This window comes from Sylvia atricapilla, chromosome 4 (genome assembly GCF_009819655.1).
Source record: "Sylvia atricapilla isolate bSylAtr1 chromosome 4, bSylAtr1.pri, whole genome shotgun sequence".
Taxonomy (NCBI): Eukaryota; Metazoa; Chordata; class Aves; order Passeriformes; family Sylviidae; genus Sylvia; species Sylvia atricapilla.
In genome coordinates, this window is record NC_089143.1 from 32532154 (window position 1) to 32552400 (window position 20247).

The 20247-nt window shown below is 50.5% G+C and overlaps 1 protein-coding gene across 1 annotated transcript in view; it reads right to left on the reverse strand.

The window, feature by feature from the left end:
* The window catches only part of EXOC6B (exocyst complex component 6B), a 269597-nt gene that overhangs the window by 53801 nt on the left and 195549 nt on the right, over positions 1–20247 (reverse strand). The window contains exon 20 of the mRNA XM_066317540.1: positions 13505–13578. Coding sequence (XP_066173637.1) covers positions 13505–13578 — 74 coding nt within the window. The remainder of the gene's footprint in view (positions 1–13504; positions 13579–20247) is intronic.

A 20247-nucleotide genomic window follows, 5' to 3' on the forward strand; every position in this document is an offset into this window, starting at 1 on the left:
CAGCCCCACCCCAGCCCAGCACCCAGCACTTTATGGGATCACAGAAGGGTTTGAGCTGGAAAAGACCACAGGCAGGGACCCTTACAGGCTGCTCCAAGCTCATCCAGCCCGACCTGGATTCATGGGAAGATCCCAAATAAAAATCCCAACCGAAAATCACGGGAATTAAAGCTCTGCTCACAAGAGCTCTCATCCCACAAAACACACAAACCTCCCGATTAAACACCACAAACAAAAGCTCTGTCTGGCCAAACCAAGCCCAAATTTTGACCAATTAATCAGAAAATACACGAACGGAGCCAGGGAGCTGAATTATCCCATTTAGGGGACTCAGGGTTTGCTCAAGCAAGAGGAACGCTGGGGGTGACTCACAGGACCCAACCACTGCCATCCCCTTGGGTTATCCAGAAAACACGAGCTGGGTCAAGGAAGTTGGGCCATTTAACACCAACTATTCCAGTATTTATTTATATTTTTATGGGCCAGTTCACACCAACTATTCCAGTATTTATTTGGTTTTTTGTTAAGTCAGAGCTGGTGCACAGCTCTCAGCATTGGGACTGAATTCTTGCAGTAGTGCTTTCAAACTTCAGCCAAAACAACCCCAATGTCTCCTCAAAACTTTCCTCCCTCGGACATCCCATGGGTGGGAATCAGGTAATCAACATTAGGATCTCCCTATCATCCCTGCACCAAATCCATGATTTTCCCAGGGACTCAAAACTGCAGCATTTTTGGGATTGTCTGGCTTCAAAGCAAGAAAATTCTCAAAGCAATGAGAAGTTCATCCCAGTGCTCTGCAAAGAGTTGGAGTCACAACTGCTCTGGAGAAGGGAAAATTTTCTTCTCTCTGGGATGGGATTAATGAGGGAACTGTTGAATTATGGAATCATGGAATGGTTTGGGCTGGGAGGGACCTTAAAATCGCCTCATTCCCACTCCCTGCCATGGGCAGGGACACCTCCCATCATCCCAGGTGGATCTAAGCCCCAATGTCCAACCTGGCCTTGGACACTGCCAGGGATCCAGGTGCAGCCCCAGCAAATCTTGGAATTCCAACCCAGCCCCTCCCCACCCTCACAGCCAGGCATTCCTTCCCACAATCCCACCTAAACCACTTCCTTTTTCCTTTAAAACCCTTCTCTCCCAGCCAGGAATTCCTGCCCAAGATGCCATCCATCCCTGCCCTCAGCTGCTCCTGGAGCTCCAGCCCCTTCCTGATCCTCTCTCCCTCTGCACTGCCTGGACAGTCCAGGAGTCCAGGAACTCCTCCTGGTCCCAAGGAACCCCCTGTGGTCAGTCTCACACCTGGTCTGACCTTCATCCCAATCCCTCAGCAGCCAAGGTCCCCTCCGTGCTCTGGTGGTCACACCACCTCCATCTTCATCAATTAAAGGATCTCAGAGATCTTTTCTGACCTAAATGATTCCATGATCCTGCAATTAAAGCCCATTAGGCTAATTGCTCTCTTCCTCCCTGTGCACCCAGCACACGGAGCCCTCTTGGTGCTCCTCGTTGGAGCATTTGGCTGATCCCACCATGGAGTTGTTCAGGATATGTAGGAAAAGAGGGAATAATGAGGGTACTTGTGCCGGTGTTTAGTCCAAAATGCACTCGGGATTTCCAGTCTTGTTAAATCTGTGATGCTTTGGAGAATTTGTTCCATTTCCAGGATGAAGTGTTGGGTTTATCAAAGGGTAGGATACAAAATCAATCAGAAGGACAGAAGCTCAGTCCAAGATATTCCCGGTTGGTTCATTTTGGGTGTGAACAAACACAGACTCATGGAATTACTGAGGCTGGAAAAGTCCTCTGAGATTATTCAACACTGCCCAGGTCACCACTGCCCCATGTCCCCAAGTGCCACACCCACATAGCTCTGAAATCCCTCCAGGGATGGGGCACTCCACCTCTGTGCTAGGGCTGGAAAACCCTTCCCATTGTAAAATTCTCCCTAATACCCAACCCCACGGGAATGGCCTTTTGGACACCACATTCCCAACTCCCAACTCCCCCAAATGGCAGAAGCAGATCGGGAGCTGGGAGGTGAAGCAGGTTCAGCACAGCTGGGCTGGAACAAAGCCCAGCTCAGCTCCCCTGGGAGAAGAGCTGTGACCTTGCAGATGTGGACACACATCTGATTACCCACCTGTCACTCATGCCCTGCTCCTCCAGCCCAGGGCCCCAAAAAACATCCCCCAGCTGCTGCTCCAGAGGGACATAAATCCCTTGGAAGCCCCTGTCCAATCTACTCATCCTTTGGTGGACAGCTGGGACACCTCCGGGCTTCTCTGACAGCAACACGGACACACCTGGACAATCGTGGCATCATCTGGGCTGGAAGATCCCTCCAAAATCGAGTCCAGCTCTTCCCAAACACTGCCAAGGCCACCACTGACCGTGTCCCCAAGGGCTCTGAAATCCCTCTAGGGATGGGATTCTGCCACTGCCCTCAGAAGTTTTGTTTTGATGCCTGAGGACCCTTTTCTCTTGGAGGAATTCTGTGGGAAATCCACACTTAAACACTGACATGGATTTAGAGGACGTAACTTCCCACTTTCACCAGATCAACCTCGAAACTCTCCCAGCAGACCCGGCCTAAAAATAACCCATTTATACATTTAACGGTGCCTAGACCAAGCCCACATGCCCTGGAATGGGCAGAACCTCCAAGAATGGAAAGGACCATTTTTATCCCCCGATGGCGGGGAGCTAATTAATTGAAAAACCATCCCGTGAGTCTGTGAATCCAACAGGAAGGTTGGAATGGATTCTGATGTGATGTTCCTGGCTATACAGTGCCACCTTGCTGTCAACCCATCACTGAAATGACATCTGGGAAGGGCCCGTGCTGCTGGGTGGGATGTGCAGCACCTTCACCTCGAGTGACCCCAGAATTCCAGGCAGGAACACGACACTAAAATCATCTTTATCCCGATTCTTAACCTATTCCAAGTGATCTGCTCTCTGATGGATTCTCCCACAGCTCCACATCATCGTTCCCACAGTTTCTCTCTACCCCTTGAGGGATGAAGAGGTTGAGCTCCCTCTGCCTCGTCCCTTGTCCCTGCCCTTCCTCACTGACCTTATCTCATCGATTTCCCTCCTAATCCACGTGTCCAGCGCTCCGTAAACACCGCTCAATATTTGTACTCCTTGAATTCAACAGGGGAAAAAAAATCAATGGGAGGCTCTGAGAACAGATTGCTCTGGAATTGCGTGTCTGGGAGGGAATTAATCCCTCATTCCTGAGGGACACGGGGGCCTGAGACCTCACCAGCAAAGTCACCTTGGTGGGGAGCCAGCGCTCCTGTCCCTCACCCCATGGTGTTATCCCAGGAAGCCGACTCCTTGGCTGGCAGAACACTCCAAGGTTTTCCAGGAGCTAAAGTTTCCCTGCTCTGAAAGGATCCATCTGCCCTGGGAGAGGTCAGGAGGAGAGAAGAATGACAGGGATGCACCGGGATAAAGTTTCGCAACAGCTTCAAAGGCACGAGAGCTCGGCACAACTTCCTTGGCCACCCACCACGCTCCGGCTGGGGGATCCCATTCCAGGGAAACCCGGCAGCAATGGGAGCTCCCAGGGTGGGGGGAACCTCACAGGGCACCAGGTGAAGGTTGGGTGAATGAAAGGCAGCTCCATAAAAGCTCCTTTATGGACAGCTCCTCCACATCCCCCAGGAGTGGGTTGGGTTTCCCAGCTGGGGGTGTGTGGAGGTGAAGGGCACCCACCTCTGGCCCTCTCTTTTCCTGTCAGTCCCACCTCAAATTCGCAGGATAGAGGGGAATGTGGGCCCTGCAAATCCCAGTGGTGTCTGTTTTCCTGTCTGGATGAGCTGCTGCAGTTACAGGGATGGAATCTTGGGAAAGACATCCCAGCTCCCACAGCATGGCCCCACTCCAGGGAGGATGGAGCAGGGGCAGCCAGAGGCTCCAGCTGAGTCTTGGAGGAATAAAACACAGTGGAAAACATGTTCCTGGCCCAGTGCAAGGTCCCTTGGGATGAGGTTCTCCATGGAGTCCCCAGGAGTGGCTCCTTGTTTTGCCATAAAATTCCACCAGATCAGGCTGGAGTGACTTCCCATCCCTGGAGGTGTCCAAGGCCGGGAGGGAACACCTTGGGATAGTGGAAGGAGTTTGGAATAAGAGGAGGAATGGCTGAGGGAGCTGGGGTTGTTTATCCTGGAGAAAAGAAGACTCAGAGGTGACCTTCTCACTCTCTACAACTCCCTGAAAGGGACTGTGCTCAGGTGGGGTCGGTCTCTTTCTCCAGGCAGCAGCTTACAGAACAGGAGGACACAGTGTTAAGTTGTGCCAAGGGAAATACAGGCTGGAAATCAGGGAAAAGGTTTTTACAGAAAGGGTAATAAAGTACTGGAATGGTCTGCCCGGGGAGGTGGTGGAGTCACCATCCCTGGATGTGTTTAAAGCAGACTGGATGTGGCACTTGGTGCTGTGGTTTAGTTGAGGTTGGGGTTGGGTTGGACTCGATGACCTCAGAGGTCTCTTCCAACCTGGTGATTCTGATTCTGATCTTTGGGGTCCCTTCCAATCCAAACCATTCCCTGACTCCGTGATTAACGTGGGAAGGGTTTCTCCCACCTCACCACTCCCTGATCCCGACACCTGCCCCATGCCCTGCCCACACGGTATCCCAAGGACTCCAACACCCAACCACCAGGCCCCAAACTCGGCTCTCCTTGCTCTGCAGCTCCTCATTTCCTCCCTTCTCTCCCTTTGTCTCAAACGCTCCCAGTGACCGAGGATTTGATTGTTTGTTTGCTTTTTATTGTTCCAGAGGGCCGAGTGTCGACAGCCTCCACAATTCCCAGTGCCCAGAAACCCCAGCAGCACTCCTACCACCCTGAAGTGCTAACAGGACATGTTTGCACTCTGGTTTTTGTTTTTTGTTGTTGTTTGGAGGCTCTGGGGAACATCCAGGCATTTTAAAGTCCTCCCCATGCCACTGCATCCCTCCTGGATGGAGAGTGATGGCTCTGGAGCCTGAGCAGCCAAAGGGGACAGGGATCCGTGTGATTTTAATGGGATTGAACCACAAAAGGCTGGGTTTAAAGCGACACTAAGACCAGTTTAAACCCACCACGGCAGGAAAAATCAGAGTTAAGGCTCTAAATCTGCTCTGAGCTCCTGCTTTTGTGCCTCCTGCCCTCTTCCCCATCCCTTTTCCGCAGAGTACACTGAGGGGCACTTGGATTTCCAGCCCAAATTTTGGAGGATTCTTCCTTTGTGAGTCAGGCAGTTAACACTGATTAAAAAACAAATAAACCGCTCTATGTGCCCTTCTCCAACACTGCTGGGATTGGGCACTGGAAAAAAGTGCCCTGAGCCTGACAAGGAAGAAACAGAGTGAACAGAGTGGTTTGGTCCAGCCTCCGGAATGTTCTTCCCAGAGCTCTGGGCTGGCTACAGCCCCAGGGATCCCTGCTGGGTCCCCTCAATCCGTGGAAATCCATGGAAATCCCCTCAATCTGGAAATCCATGGGCAGTGTCAGCCCCACAATCCATGCCTGAACACATGGATCCACGGGGAGATGCTCTGGAGGGAGGAAAAGTGGATTTACAGACCATCTCTGATGGGTCTCCAGCATTCCCGATGGGAATTCTGGGAATGGTGGGCAGTGCCAAAGGTGTGGGACACCTGGAAGAGCAGGGCTGGAGCTCAGCCTGAACTTCAGAAGGCACCAGAAGAGTTCCCCAACCACCTCTTGCCTCTTCTTAGATGTCTCCCAACTGCCCTGGGACAGATTTTGACCCAGATCCAGTTGGTTTTCCAGGGAAAATGGCTCATTATGATGTCACTGCCTGGGGGTCACACGTGAACACCAAGGCACAAGGATCAGGTGACACTTGGAGCAGGAAATAAACCCCAAAAAAGGGACTCTCATTGAGCATCTGCGGGTTTGGGTTTGATCATTTTGGTTTTCCTTCATCTTCCTTCTGTTTATTCACCTCTCCCAAGTGTTTTTAGGGAGCCACAGGGTGGGAGAGGGATGGATGGAGACAATAATGGGGTCACTTCTCCTAAGTGGAAAGCAACAGGACAAGAGGAAACGGCCTCAGGTTGTGCCACAGGAGGATCAGGTTGGGCATTAAGGAAGATTTCCTCCTGGAAAGGGTTGTCCAGCCCTTCAACTCAATAAATCTGTAACTTCACAGATCTCCAGAGGTAAATTAATTCCAATCACAGACTGAGAACATGAATCCAGGTGTTTCTGGAGAGGGAAATCCAGTGTACAGGTGGTTCCTTTGTGTTAACAAAATTACTGACCTTCTCCTGCCAGTGACCTTGGAGAGGACACTCAGCCACCCCTGAGGTCCACCAGGAATTAACTGCAGCTTTGCTTTGGCTTCCCCAGGCCGCCTGGCATCTAGAAAAGCCAGGACAATCTGGGTTTCTGGAAGCAGAGGGGTGGGACAGAGGGCAAAGGTGATAATATTAATATTAAAAATAATAACAGCAACTTCTGGGAAAGCTGATGTGGTTATGGATGCCCAGAGAAGCCTCCATCACACTCAGGGGTGTTAGGAAACAAAACATCCTTTAATGAGCAGTAATTAGCTCAGCTGGAAGTCAGGCACCTGCCCTTGCTGCTCTCCATTATCTCTTCAGACTGTTCAGGGCTTCGTGTTTGCACAAGAAGCAGCAAAACGGGCACCTTTCAATGGCCCGTGGGCACCACCTTAATGAAGGTGATTAATAGCTCTGGATAAACGATCCAGGAGATAACAGTCAGGGTGAGGAACTTGGAGAGGAGCCACAGAGGTAATTAAGAGCCCGGAGATAGGATCTGAACAGCAAAATCCCGGATTTAAGGGTAGTGATCCAACCAGCTCCGGCCTCTCCTTGCTGGGAAATGAGGAATTAGGGCTGACACTGGAACCTCTGTTCTTCGCACCTCTGTTTCCTGAGTGCTCGAGGTATTTTCCAGGGAAGATTCGTGCAATTCAGCATTTCCCTTGGCACGTTTGGGGGCTGCAGGCAGGGATCCAGAGCTGGGAAAGGGCTTTGGGTCATAGGGCTGGACAGGACAATGTGGCAGAGGCCGAGAAAAAGTGGTCAAGGAATTAAAGTGTTGTTCACCAAGGACAGGATCCATGCGGGTAAAGGATGCAGGAAAACAGGGAGGATGGGAGAAATTGATGGTTGGCTGATGATCTTGGAGGTGTTTCCCAACCTGAGGGATTCTGTACTGATTATAAAGTAAAAAAAGATGCAAAGTGCAAATGTTGTCTTTCCACGGCAAAAACGACCCCTGCAAAAACCCCTAAACACTGAAGGTGAGCAGAAACCCAAAAGTACAACCTGAAAAATCATGGAGTCATGGAATGGGTTTGGTTGTGCACCATGGAGATCATCCAGCTCCAACCCTCTGGGATGGGCAGGGACACCTTCCACTATCCCAGGGTGATCTAAGCCCCAGTGTCCAGCCTGGCCTGGGACACTTCCAGGGATCCAGGGGCAGCTTTCCTGGACACAACCCTGTGCTCAGATCCTTCCTCCCTGGACAAAATCCAGCGCTCGGATCCCTCTTGTCCAGAGCAGAGTGAGGGAATTCCAAGAACTGCCTGAGCTCTGAGGCTGGACAAGGCAGTGAGGGAGGGGGTAGGAGCCAACAACTTGGGGATGAAAACCAGCAACTGAAATGAGCTGAAAATCCCTCGTGAGTCACCTTTTCATCCCTGCCCTCCCTTGTGCAGTGACTAACGTGGCAGTAAAGCTGTGGGAGCTGCTCTCCCGGCAGGAGCCCTGGAGACACAAGCAGGGACACGCCAGAGGAGACACCTTGGCGGGAGAGCTCGGTGGATTGATCATCCCCTCAGCCTGGCTCTCGGCTCTCCTGGTGCTGTCTCCCAGCAAAACCAGCTGGGAAGGATCAGGCAAACCAGTTTGCTGAGCAGCACGGGGCTCTGGGCTCACCCAAAATCCCTGAATGTCTCCTGACTTTGCAGGGCTGGGGAGGCACATTGAACTGTGAAATACAAAAACAAGCTTAAAAAAAACCAACCCAGAGCTCTCTGCCCTCCCTCAGGTGGGAATGAACCTTCAGGACATCCTGGATGCTGCCTTGGAGTGATTGGCTCCACCAACATGGTGACAGAACCACCAGTGTCACGCCAAGGAGACCTTCAGCCCAAATTTCCAAGGGTTTTCCCTCAGCCACCAACTGGGGATGGAAGCCCTGGAGCACAGGGAAGTAGTAGGAGACAGGGCTACATCTCATGGGATGTCCTGAGTGGAAAGAGACCCAAGACCAAGCCCAGGACACCCTAACAACCTCACCCTGTGCACCCCTGGGATGATGATGATAATGTCCCAATGCTCCTGGAGCTACGGAAGCCTCGGGAATGTGACCGTTCCCTGGGGAGCCTTCCCAGTGCCTGACACAACACAAGGACACAATTCCAGACCTCCCAGCGCCTTCAGAGCAGCCAGAGGGCCTTCCAAACACCTGATTTATCAGCTGATGTTTGATAAGAAGCCAGGCTGGATGCCCACCATTCCAGCACCCCTGGAGCTTCCCCAGTGACCTCACACTCATTGTTCCCTCCAAGGGAGCAGGTGGTTCCCTAGAACCAGGCAGGGAGCCCAGGAATCCAGGCTGCTGGAATGTGAGGCTTGGGGATGAGCTCACACTGCAGCTCTGCTCCTCTGTTTGGTTCTTATTTTTAGATAAAAAAAGGTGTAGGAGTGAAAAAAAAGGGAACATCTGGTGACTGCACACAGAGCAGGAGAGAAAGGAAAATCTGAGTGAAGTTATGGATGCTCCTGGATCCCTGGAGTGTCCAAAGCCAGGCTGGACACTGGGGCCTGGAGCAGCCTGGGACAATGAGAGGTGTCCCTGCCCATGGATGGGGTGGAACAGGATGGGATTTAAGGTCCCTTCCCACCCAAACCAGTCCAAGATTCCATCACAGAGCAGGGATGGAAGGGAATTGTGTTTCCAAGGGAATCATTCTTTTATTAAGTGACTCCATTAGGGGTAGTAAGAGAAAAATGAACACATCATAGGGAGACTTCCCATTTCCCACTCTTCCTTTCTTTCTTTCTCTCTTTCTTTCTCTTTTTCTATTTCTTTCCTTCTCTCTCTCTTTCTCTCTTTTTTTTTTTCTCTCTTTCTCTCTCTCTTTCTTTTCTTTTTTCTTTTCTTTTCTTTCCTCTCTCTCTTTTCTTTCTTTTTCTTTCTCTCTTTCTCTCTTTGTCTTTTTCTTTCTTTCTCTCTTTCTCTCTTTCTTTCTTCCTCTCTCTCTCTCTCTCATTCTCTTTCTCTCTTTCCTTCATTCCTTCCTTCCTTCCCTTCCTCCCTCATGGAACCAGGTGCCCTTACTCTCCCCAAATCCCTGCCCCCTTCCCCTCAGCCCTGCCACAGCTTGGGACCTTGACCTCGTCCTTCCCAATGTCACTGCAACCGCCCAGAAGACACTTTGAGGCCCCAAAATTGCTAAAAGCAGCAGGAGACTCCCAAAAGTGCCTCCCTCTTTCTTTCCTTCTAGCCAGGGTCCAGCAGGATCCCACAATAACCACAGCTGGATCCCAGCACGGGGAAATCACACACAAAGCACTTCCCATGGGACAAGGAATAGCAGAATCACGGAAGGGGTTGTGTTGGAAGGAACCTTAAATCCCATCCCATTCCCACCGCATTCCATGGGCAGGGACGTCTCCCACAATCCCACATGGATCCAACCTGGCCTTGGACACTGCCAGGGATCCAGGGGCAGCCCCAGCAAATCTGGGAGTTCCAGCCCCTCCCCACCCTCCCAGCCAGCAATTGCTTCCCAAGATCCCACCTAAACCTGACCTTGCCTGCCTTGACCTCACTGACAGGGTTTGAGGAGCTGATGCTAGAATCCAAACCCACCAGGTTTGCATAAAGCATAGCAGGAAAACGCTGGGGGAGAAGAGTGGGACCTCCCTGTCATCACCCCTTGGACATCCCGGTGGGTTCCCAAACACCCCTCAGAGCTGAGGCTGGCACCTGCAGGGGGGATTCAGCCCTCAGGATTTACAATTCCCTGGACAGAAAGAGGGGCTGGGAGGAGGGAGCTCTAATCACCGAGTGCATTCCCTCCCTGGAGCCCAGAGTAAAATTCCTCAAGTGCTGGAGACAAGATTTTCCTTGGAAGGCGGCCACAAGAGCTGATCTGGCTTCTGTGAGAGATCAGCGTGGCCAGGGATTGCAGGGATTTTACAGACCAGCACAGAATCCTCCTCTTGCACCAACCTCCTCACAACAAACCCAGGAAAACCAAAAATCAAAACATTTCCAGCCATGGGGAAAACGGAATGATTCCACACGCAGGCTTGGGAATGACCTGAGAGCACCTGGAGGTCTCCAGTGGTGTTTGGACATTCAGGGGTGAAGATGCAGAGCAGTTGATTATTCCAAATTTCATCAGGGTTATTTATGGGACTGAATTGATTTCAGATTTCTAAATGCAGCACTGAGTGTGGAAGAGCAACATTTAAATGGGAAGGGGGAAAAGCAAATATTCCTTCCTTGGAAAACTTCAAATATTTGAGTCTCACTCCTACAGAAAGACTTGAGATGGGAGCTCGTTTCCTTTACAACTTCATTAATGGTATTTATGGAGTTAGAAATGTCCCAGAATAGGAAATCAAGCCTCACTTTACACAAGCCTGCTCAAAATAGTGATTTTGATTCTCTGGGCTTGACTTTTCCTCTTTTCCAGGCAGGGATGGAATTGCTCCCAATTTCCCTGGGCACGAGGGGAAAATCAAGATTTTGATGTGCTAAACTTGAGTCTGCTGCTCTGAAGAAGGACAAACCCTGATGCCTTTAAACAGTGACATCTTTTAAGGGTTTGTTCCCCACTACAAGGATCTGTACCAAGGCACAAACCAAGTCACCACATTTTCCTATCATTTCATATTTTATTCGTTTTGGTCATTCCTTTAATCATCCCCCACTACTGGGAAAATTTTCTCAGATTTACAAATGTTCTCTAATAGCTCCTGAAATACATTGGGAAGGGAAATCTCTTTAATTTTCCTGCTTTGGAGATTTTTTGCCCAGTCATTTCTCCTCCCTCCTTCCCCCAGCCAGGTCATTCCATTTAAATCAACATCATGGTGACATTTCACAGAATCAGGGACTGGTTTGAGTTGGAAGGGATCTTAAATCTCATCCCACTCCATCCCCTGCCACGGACAGGGACACCTTCAACTATCCCAATGTCCAACCTGGCCCTGGGCAATTCCAGGGATCCAGGGGCAGCCCCAGAAAATCTGGGAATTCCAGCCCAACTCCTCTCCACTCTCACAGAGAAGAATTCCTTCCCAATATCCCATTTAATCTACTCTGTTTCGGTTGAATTTCATGCCATGAAAGAGAAAGAATGCCAAGTCCAGAAAGAAAAATTTCAAGACAAGTCAAGGAACAATCCAAGACCTTCATCCATGCCCTTCCCACCTCTTCCTACTCCCAGCTCGAGCTGCAGTCGAACAAGAAGTGCTGGGAGTGTTGAAGGTCTGGTGGCCACAGAGCAGCCACCAGAGCCTTGCTTGGATGGAGTCCAGTGACACATTCCAACACTCCACCAGATCAGGACATCAACAGGACCAGGGAGTGGGAACTGCCTCATCTTTCCTTGCTACTGGGTAAGTCAGGGATGGGTCAGCTCTTCTCCGTCATCTGTACAACACCTCATTTTTCCCCTCGTCACCCATCATCCAGGAGATCCACGACTTCCCATCCTCACCTGGAACTTGTACCTGCCCTTTCTCGTTGTGTAGTCACAACCGAATCCTGGAATGGTTTGGGTGGAAGGGATCTTAAAGCCCACCCAGTCCCAGCCATGGACAGGGACATCTCCCACTGTGTCCCAGAGTGCTCTAATCCTTGTCCAACCTCGCTGGAGATTCTCAGGAGCTGCTGTTTTTAAATGCAAGAACAGAACTCGGCAGCACCTCCTGAAACAAAGACAGAACCTCCGTGTTCAGACACCCACTGGACAAAGGAAGGACAGAGGAGGCTCCTGCTCCTCCTCACTGGTGCTGGGTCCCTTTGGCTGCTCAAGAGCCACACAAACATTTCACTGCTTGACCTCACTGAGCAGTTTTCAGGCATTTCACTCTTCCAAGATTCCCATCTTCCCCCCTCCAAAATCCCCAGCATTCCCAGCCGGGTGCTTGGAAAAGGCCCAAGGCCTCCACATCTCCTCACACCCCAGAGGCCACGGTCAATAAAGTGCCGAGGAGCTAATGAAGATAAAAGTGTCAACACAGCCCAGTGATAACGCACACCTCTCCCATGGAGCTGCTGAGACCATTCTGCAAACAAATTTGGCAGTTCCTGTCGGGCCCGGGCCCAGAAAAGCGGCATCCTGATGTTATTAAAGTCAACAGAAGTGTCATGGGATGACAGATGGCTCCCCGCACATCAATTGGATTCTGAGGAGGTTCTCAAACCCTGGCGGGTTGAAAGCAGCTCCAGCACGAATCAGAGGCAGACGCAAAGATCATCGATACAAGGGATTATGCAGATTTAAGAAATACCCTCGGCAGCCGAAAGTTCTCAGAATGCAAACGACGTCAACCCCACGAACAAGAGGCACTGCATCATGATGGCAGCAGGGACAAAGCCAGGGGGGTTTAACAGACAAAAAAAGATTGTTTTAATAGGAGAGAAGCATCAGTCATTGAGTCTTACTTCATTCAGACTTTCTCTCCAACCCATCCATCTTCAGTGCCAAGAGATGACAGGACCACCTCACTTTTTTCCCCCCGGCCTAGTGTGTCAATAATGCCCATTTCTCCCCCGAACAAATGACTCCCCAGAATGGCCCTCTTCCCAAAATTGGCTGCCAAGACCCACAAAGGCCTCAGTACCTGCTGCGGTCAACTTGGCTTCCAACAGGGCCCCCTCCAGAGGTGGCCACCAATGGGTGGAGCCTTCCCCAACCATCGAACCATCGTCCCCAAGAGCCACTTTGTCATTCCTGGCCTGGGGAGCATCTGCGGAAGAGGGGACTGGGGCGGGGGGGGGGGCGGTGTGTGTGACACAGAGGGAGACACAGAGAGGGACACAAACGGGCACGGACACAGGGGAATGCAAATCCCTCCGCCCTCGCAAACGCCTCGGTGGGCATTCTCTGGGAACAAAGGTCCCCGAGGCGGGCGGGCTCTGCATCACTGCTCTCTCTGTTCCCAGCACCTGCTCGGAGTCGCCGCGGTCCCTCCGTAGAAGCCAACAGCAGCACAATGGCCCCGTTGGCCAGGGTCAGGCCTGGCTTTCTTCCTCGCCCCCTTCCACCAGCCCTTTTCACCTCCACCATCTCCAGGAGCGCTGGGCGAGGAGGTGGCTTCGAGGGAACGAGAGGAGGAGGAGGCGGGGGGGAAAATATAGGTCTCTGGCGTAAATCACTGACGCCGTTTCCCCTCCTCTCCCCTTCCCTTAAGACCTGATGGTCTTCAGTCACACATCTTAAAAGCAAAACAAAAAACAAAAACACAAAGACTTACTTGTCTCAAGTCGATGAAGGCCAACTGCAGCGTGTCCCCTTGGAACCCAGGCACTGGGCCGGATCTGGCAAACTCTGTGGGAAAGAAAAGAGGATAAAAAGCGCCTTTAACTAACCATGGACAGGGAGATTGGCAGACGGATGACAGGGAAGACAAGAGAGGCTGGGGGAGAGGAGGACCGCGCTTCTAAGGAGTCATGTCTCCCTCCCTTCAGCGTCTTTGTTCGCCCTTCAAAATTCGTGTCATCAAAACACCATTAATTCCACCGTCCTGACAGCAAGGAAACTGTACTAATTCGACCTGAAATTTATTCCCATGAGCCGCACTGGGCTTCAGAGTATTTGTTTTGTGAACGGACAAACAACTCGCCCAGAAGAAAGGGGGGGATGGGGGGTGGAAAAGTTTTTCCTCTCAACACAATAAAATCTTCAGCTGTGAAACTCTTTTCAGTTCCGAAAGCTATTTATATTTTAGGGCACTGAAGGAATTTTCTAATTTCACGCCTGTCACCAGGCTCCATGAGCATTCATCAAAAAATATGCCCGGCCGCGTCATTAATTATCAGGCAGCAGATTATTTGCATGATCTGGTGATGGCGCCTCTTGGTCAGCCCAAACGCGGAGAACCGTGGGCCGTTGGGTGGCATTTTTATTTCTGGTGGATGAAGACATCTGACAACTTGAATAACGTTGGCTTCCAAAGCGAACAGAATATTTCCAAGGCCACATTTATCTCCTTCCAGGCTAATCTGGCCAAAATTCCATACTTCGGTAGTTCGTTTTTCTTCCTAATCCAGTCTTTAAACCAAGCCTAAAAATCACTGAAGGAGCTTGAATGGATCCATGTTAGAGGACCTTGGTTCTTCCATGGCATTTAGCAGCTTTTTCCTTGGGAATGCTTCCATCCGAGGGCATCCTTTGAGGTTGGTTCTGCCCAATTTCACTTCATTTTCACCCTCTGCAGTTACAGCTTCATCTCCACCCTCCTCACAACCCCTCGGCGCTGAGGGGACCTGGTTTGTGAGGCCACAGCTCAACAACACCAAAGGCTCGAGGGGGAGCATCTGCCTGGGGTTGAGTGCTCCTGCAGGCACTGGGGGTGCTGGAGGAATGAAATGAATGGAATTAAATGTTTTCTTGGAATGTTTTCTTTGAAGCCCAAAAAAGGGAGAAAGAAGAGAAAATATACACCAAATTCATATTTTTTAGTTTATCCAGATTATCGCCCATCTATCCCGGTTTTTACCCTACAGGAATCCTCCAACAGCTCCTAAAGCTCCACAAAGATGAGGATTAGGGATGACTGGGCAGTATGGAAGGAGGATTTTGCCTTTTGTCTCCATGGCTAATCAGAGGTACCAATGGACAAAGCCATTTCATGTCAGGTGGTCTCTTCGCCTTGAACACTTGTCATCCCAAAAGTTTTCCTATTTCCAGGCCAACACCACAAAATCGGGACCATAAATCATCACATTCCCATTTCCAAAGCTTTCCTGGAGCAGCCCAATCACAGAGCAGCCCCTCGGCTCTTAACAAGAAGAGATTAATGAGTGAAACACCAGGATTCAGTCCCGTCCCTCAACCACCTCGTTTCGGGGAAGTAAAGCAGGGTTATTAATCAGCTCCCTTGCTCCACCTTCCATTAAAATCTTGGGACAGAGAACATCCTTCAAGCCAGACACAGGCACCTCCAGGGGCACAGGGGACACTCCTCAGACTCTGCTTTTTAATAGTCTCAGATGCCAGAAGAGCTTTGAGATTGAAGCCATCGCTCATCTCTGCGGTGATCACTCAAGTGACAACCGCCGCAGGATGAGAGCAAACACGGCTGGGAAATCATCGCTCTCATCTGAAGTTACAAGTCAAGAGGAGTAATAAAAACATGAAAAGATAAACTGTGGAGCCAACTGCTCACGTTTAGACTTCAGATAGGAAAGGCACAAACCAAAGTCAGCAGGAACCATCCATGGTTGTGGAGTTTTGCACAGGATGGGACTGGGCAGGGATGAACAGGAGGAAGTTCTTCCCTGTGAGGGTGTGAGGGCACAGGGTGTCCAGAGAAGCTGTGGCTGCCCCTGGATCCCTGGAAGTGTCCAAGGCCAGGCTGGATGGGGCTCGGAGCACCGTGGGATAATGGGAGGTGTCCCTGCTCATGGCAGAACATGGGACTGAATGATCTTTAAGGTCCCTTCCCACCCAAACCATTCCATGGCTCCTTGAGATTGGAGCTGCTCAGCTCCAGCCAGTTCCACTGACCAATGCTGCAATATTGTGGGTGCAAAGAGCCCAAAGTGACTTCATATGTGTCCCTCAAAAACTGTTTTAATTAATCCTAACCACAAAGGCATTTTAATGTAGGTTTGCTATAAAACTTGACTGCAGCTTGCCCGAGCCAGCAGGGAGGGTGGATCAACCCAAACTCTCTGACTCTGATCTGCAAGGGATAAATCATCTTTACACATCCCCTCTACATCCCACTGTCCCATCTGGAACAATTATCCCGAAAGCCACATCAATCCCGAAACACCCCACTTTGGAAAAGAGCAATACCTGAGAAACTAAAAATGTTTAGAAGTGAGAAATGGTGCCTGAGCACCTTCTCAAGAGGTGAAACTCCCCTGGGTGGCTCAGGGTCAGAGATGTCCCCGGGCTGAGGAACCTAACCATGATATGCTGCCCTCCAAGGATGGGGTCACCTCATGTTCCTGATTACACTTGGAGAAACCCTGGCAAAGAAACCCTGGAAGGACTGCAAGGAAAGCGAGTTTCTATTTTGGATCAAGGGCCTCACAGCTGTTCAGCATCTATTTAGGAGCACACACGGAGTTGGGAAATTTAAGATCTTCCCCAAAGCATGAACTTCAAATCCTCATGAGAAAATGCCTGTGATTGTGAATGTTCTCACAAGGCTGGTGAATATATCACCACTGTCAGCTGCTTGTGAGCAACCCAAGACAAATTCCATTCCAAGGCAGATTTCATCCCAAGGCACATTTCATCCCAAAACAGATTTTATCCCGACAGACTTCATCCCAAGAGAGATTTCATCCCAAGACACAGCTGCTCCTCTGCAGCTCACCTTTAGCTGTCTCTGCCCCTTGTCTCTTCCCACAGTTCCCTGCCCATAGAGGGGTTGGAAATGGATGGATTTTAGGGTCTTTTCCATCCCAAAGCAATTAGTGATTCCTAAGGAACCTACTGGAGGAAGGCTAGGAGAGCTATGGAGTGACACTGTCTTTCAAAACTTAGGATTGTTGCACATCGAGCCAACACTGATTTAATTTTCATCAAAATACTGAATTAGCAATGGTCTGAGACCTTCTAGAGAAAGGTGACCCTTCCCATGGTTGGAATGAGATGTCTTTAAGGTCCATTCCATCCCAAGCCAATCTGTGATTGCTAAAGAAACTACTGGATGGAGCTGAGAGAGTTATGGAATGACACTTAGGATGGTCACACATTGAGCCAACACTTGATTGAACAGCAATTCTCATTAAAAGATTCATTAACACATTGACAAAGCTCTAGAACCTTCTAGAGCAAGGTGACCCTGCCCACGGCTGGAACAAGATGGTCTTTAAGGTCCTTTCCAACCCAAATTCTACAATTCCGGGATTCTATGATTGACATCCAGGAAGCGAAATTACATCCAAGCTGATATTCTCTGTCTCCCAGAAGAAATTATTTAGGAGCCGATATTCTTTGTGTTCCAGAAGGAATAAGGTAGGAGCTGATTTTTTTTTTGTGTCCAAGAGGATGCGATGTAGGAGCTGATGTTTTTCACATCCCAGAAGAAAGGAGAACAGGAATTCAGCCCCAGACACTCGGAAAAGCTGCAGGAGGAATGAATGCAATGCTTGCCCTGGGCTGCTGGAGAAGGGGCTGCACCTCCCGTAATCGCAGCTCACACTGTACATACCAATGTCACCAACTCATTCTGCGGGAGGAACGAACAAAGTCTCGGGGCAAAAAGAGGAGAAACAAAGAGGAGAGCGGGCCTTTAGAGCAGAGACACAGCCAGTTCTTCTCGGGTTTAATCCCTTCAAGCAGATTTCAGGATAATTTTCTCGGAACGACCCAGCGCAGCGTTGGCCTCAGTACTGTCGGATTCCTTCATTGTTCTGCCTTCACGACCAAGGCAAGTGGCAAACATAGCAAGCAACCTACAGAGCAGCCCCTTGAGCAGAAAATCACCGGAGAATAGAGCAGATCAGTATGCGGCTGTTTGTACAAAGCATTTAGCCAGGCTAAAGGTTTGAGGGGTTTGTGTTCAGGCCAAAAAAGTAATGTCTTTGCAAGGTCTACAGGCTTGGGCCACCCAGGGCAGGTCACAGGGGGACTCCAACCTCTCTTCCAAAACATTTCACTGATGAAAGAATCAAGGAACAGGAACCGTTAAGCCCTTTACAATGGACAAAGAATAAAGAGTTCAAAGGCACGGCAGAAAAGAGACATCCACTGTAAATTAATTAATTACAGCCAATGGGGGGATCTCCCCATGCCCCCGGCACGGCGGCACATGCAGGGACAGGGCCCTGCAGGATTGAGAGGTAAAAACGGACCCAGCCGGTGACTTCATCCCTCAAAAACATCATCTGAGGGCAAGAGTTCCTCTGAATCACACAGGATTCATGATGGCACCTCTGAGATGGAGGCTGAAACAGCTCCCAGGGAAGGGAACATGGACCAATATGCTGGTAAGATCTGGGAAATCAACCGTCTCAGGATTTCTCAAGGAAGGATGGAGATCTTGATGTCATCTTCTGGGATAAAGCCTTGGAAGGCTGTCCTAGAAAGGCCAAGTAGATAAAGCCCTGGAAGACTGTCCTAGATAGAAAAGCCAAGTGATAGGACCACCTTGGACAAAGCCCTGGAAGACCATACTAGAAAAGCCAAGTGACAGGACTTCATGAGATAAAGCCTTGGAAGGCCATCATGGAAAAGCCAAGTAGATAAAGTCCTAGAAGGCTGTCCTTAGAGAGGCCAAGTGATGGGACCTCCTGTGATAAAGCCTTGGAAGGCTGTCCTAGAAAGGCCAAGTGATAGGACTTTGTGGGATAAAGCCTTGGAAGGCCATCATGCAAAAGCCAAGTGGATAAAACCTTGGAGGACTGTCCGAGAAAAGCCAGCTTGACGGGACCTCATGGGATAAAGCCTTGGAAGGCTGTCCTAGAAAAGCCAAGTGGATAAAGCCTTGGAAGGCTGTCCTAGAAAAGCCAAGTAATGGGATCTCCTGTTCCATGTCCACAGGAACTAAGTGACACCTCGAGGACACTGAGGCTGAAGACCAAATCCATGCGTGGACTCTGGAGAAGTTCACAGGTGGGAAAAAGGGAGAAATGTTGGGCAGAAATCGAGGAACAGAGAGAAGATCCCAACTCCCACACTGAGCTTCTCCTTCACCCAGTTCCCATACTGAGCTTCTCCCACACCATTCCCACACAACCCTGCTCTGAAGCTGTTCCCCATTACAGCCTGAGCTCTCAAAGCTCGTTCCCATCTGCGTAATTTTAGAGAGCTGTGGGAAGAGGGAGGAGTCACCCAAAAACACTCTGAACTGGGTCAGATTAAAGAAAAAGTCCTCTCCCTCCCCATCAATCGTCCTTCTGATGGAACAAAGATGAGCCTGGAGTTGTGTTGCTGCCGAAGAAGGAGTGGTCCCAGTCATGGGACACGGGCAGGGCTGGGAGCACCCACAGCACCAGGGAGGGACTCCTCAGGGGTTGACCATGAGATGTTTTTTGAGCTGAAGAAAAGGAAGCTCTTCAGAAGGATGTAGGAGATGCGAGCCAAGAAATCTGGAACAGAAACTATAGGACTGGTTTAAGAGTTGGGTCACAGGTCTCCAGAGGTTCCCAGACCTCTGGAGCACAGTGGATGTGTCCTGGCAGATGTGAAGTTGTCAGATCATTAAATACCAACACCAGCAAACATGAACTGTGCCTATCACACCATCAGCTTAAGAGCCTGTGGAATTTCCACCCTTGGAAGTGTCCAAGGCCAGGCTGGGGGTCCAGCTTGGCATTCCAGGGGCTTCTCTGAGCCACCTGTGCCAGGGCCTGCCCACCCTCACAGGCAGGAATTCCTTTCCAATATCCCACCCATCTCTGCCCTCCAGCAGTGGGAAGTCTTCCCTGGGTCCTGTCCCTGTTCCCTGGGAGCAGAGCCAGACCCCCCTGGCTGTCCCCTCCTGGCAGGGCCTTGTGCAGAGCCACAGGGTCCCCCTGAGCCTCCTTCTCTCCAGGCTCAGCCCCTTTCCAGCTCCCTCAGGAATTCTCCAGCGCCTTCCCAGCTCCCTTCCCTTCCCTGGACACACTCCAGCCCCTCCAGGGTCTGTCTTGTCATGAGGGGCCCAAATCTGACCCCAGCCCTGAGGCACATGGAAAGTTCAGCACCTGTGGGGTGGACATTTCTCTCCTGTTCTGTTCTGCTTAAACCTTCTTATCTCTCCCCTGCAACAATCCCATTTTTTCCCCCAAATCCTGGTTTTTCCTGTTGCACTGCAGCAGGACAGGCACCAGTTAGGGATCTCCTAACTCCAGCACCACCAACTCCAATCTCTGATGGATCACAGCTCAGAAGAACACCGGGGAGTCCTTGGGATCATGCCAAGGGAGAGGATGACTCCAGCAGCATGGACAAACCCCAGCACTTCCGCCAAATCCCAAGATTTCCACGTGAGAAATTCCCAGATAAGGCAGCCAAGAAGGAGGTGGGGAATGGCTGTGCCAGGATCTACGTGGG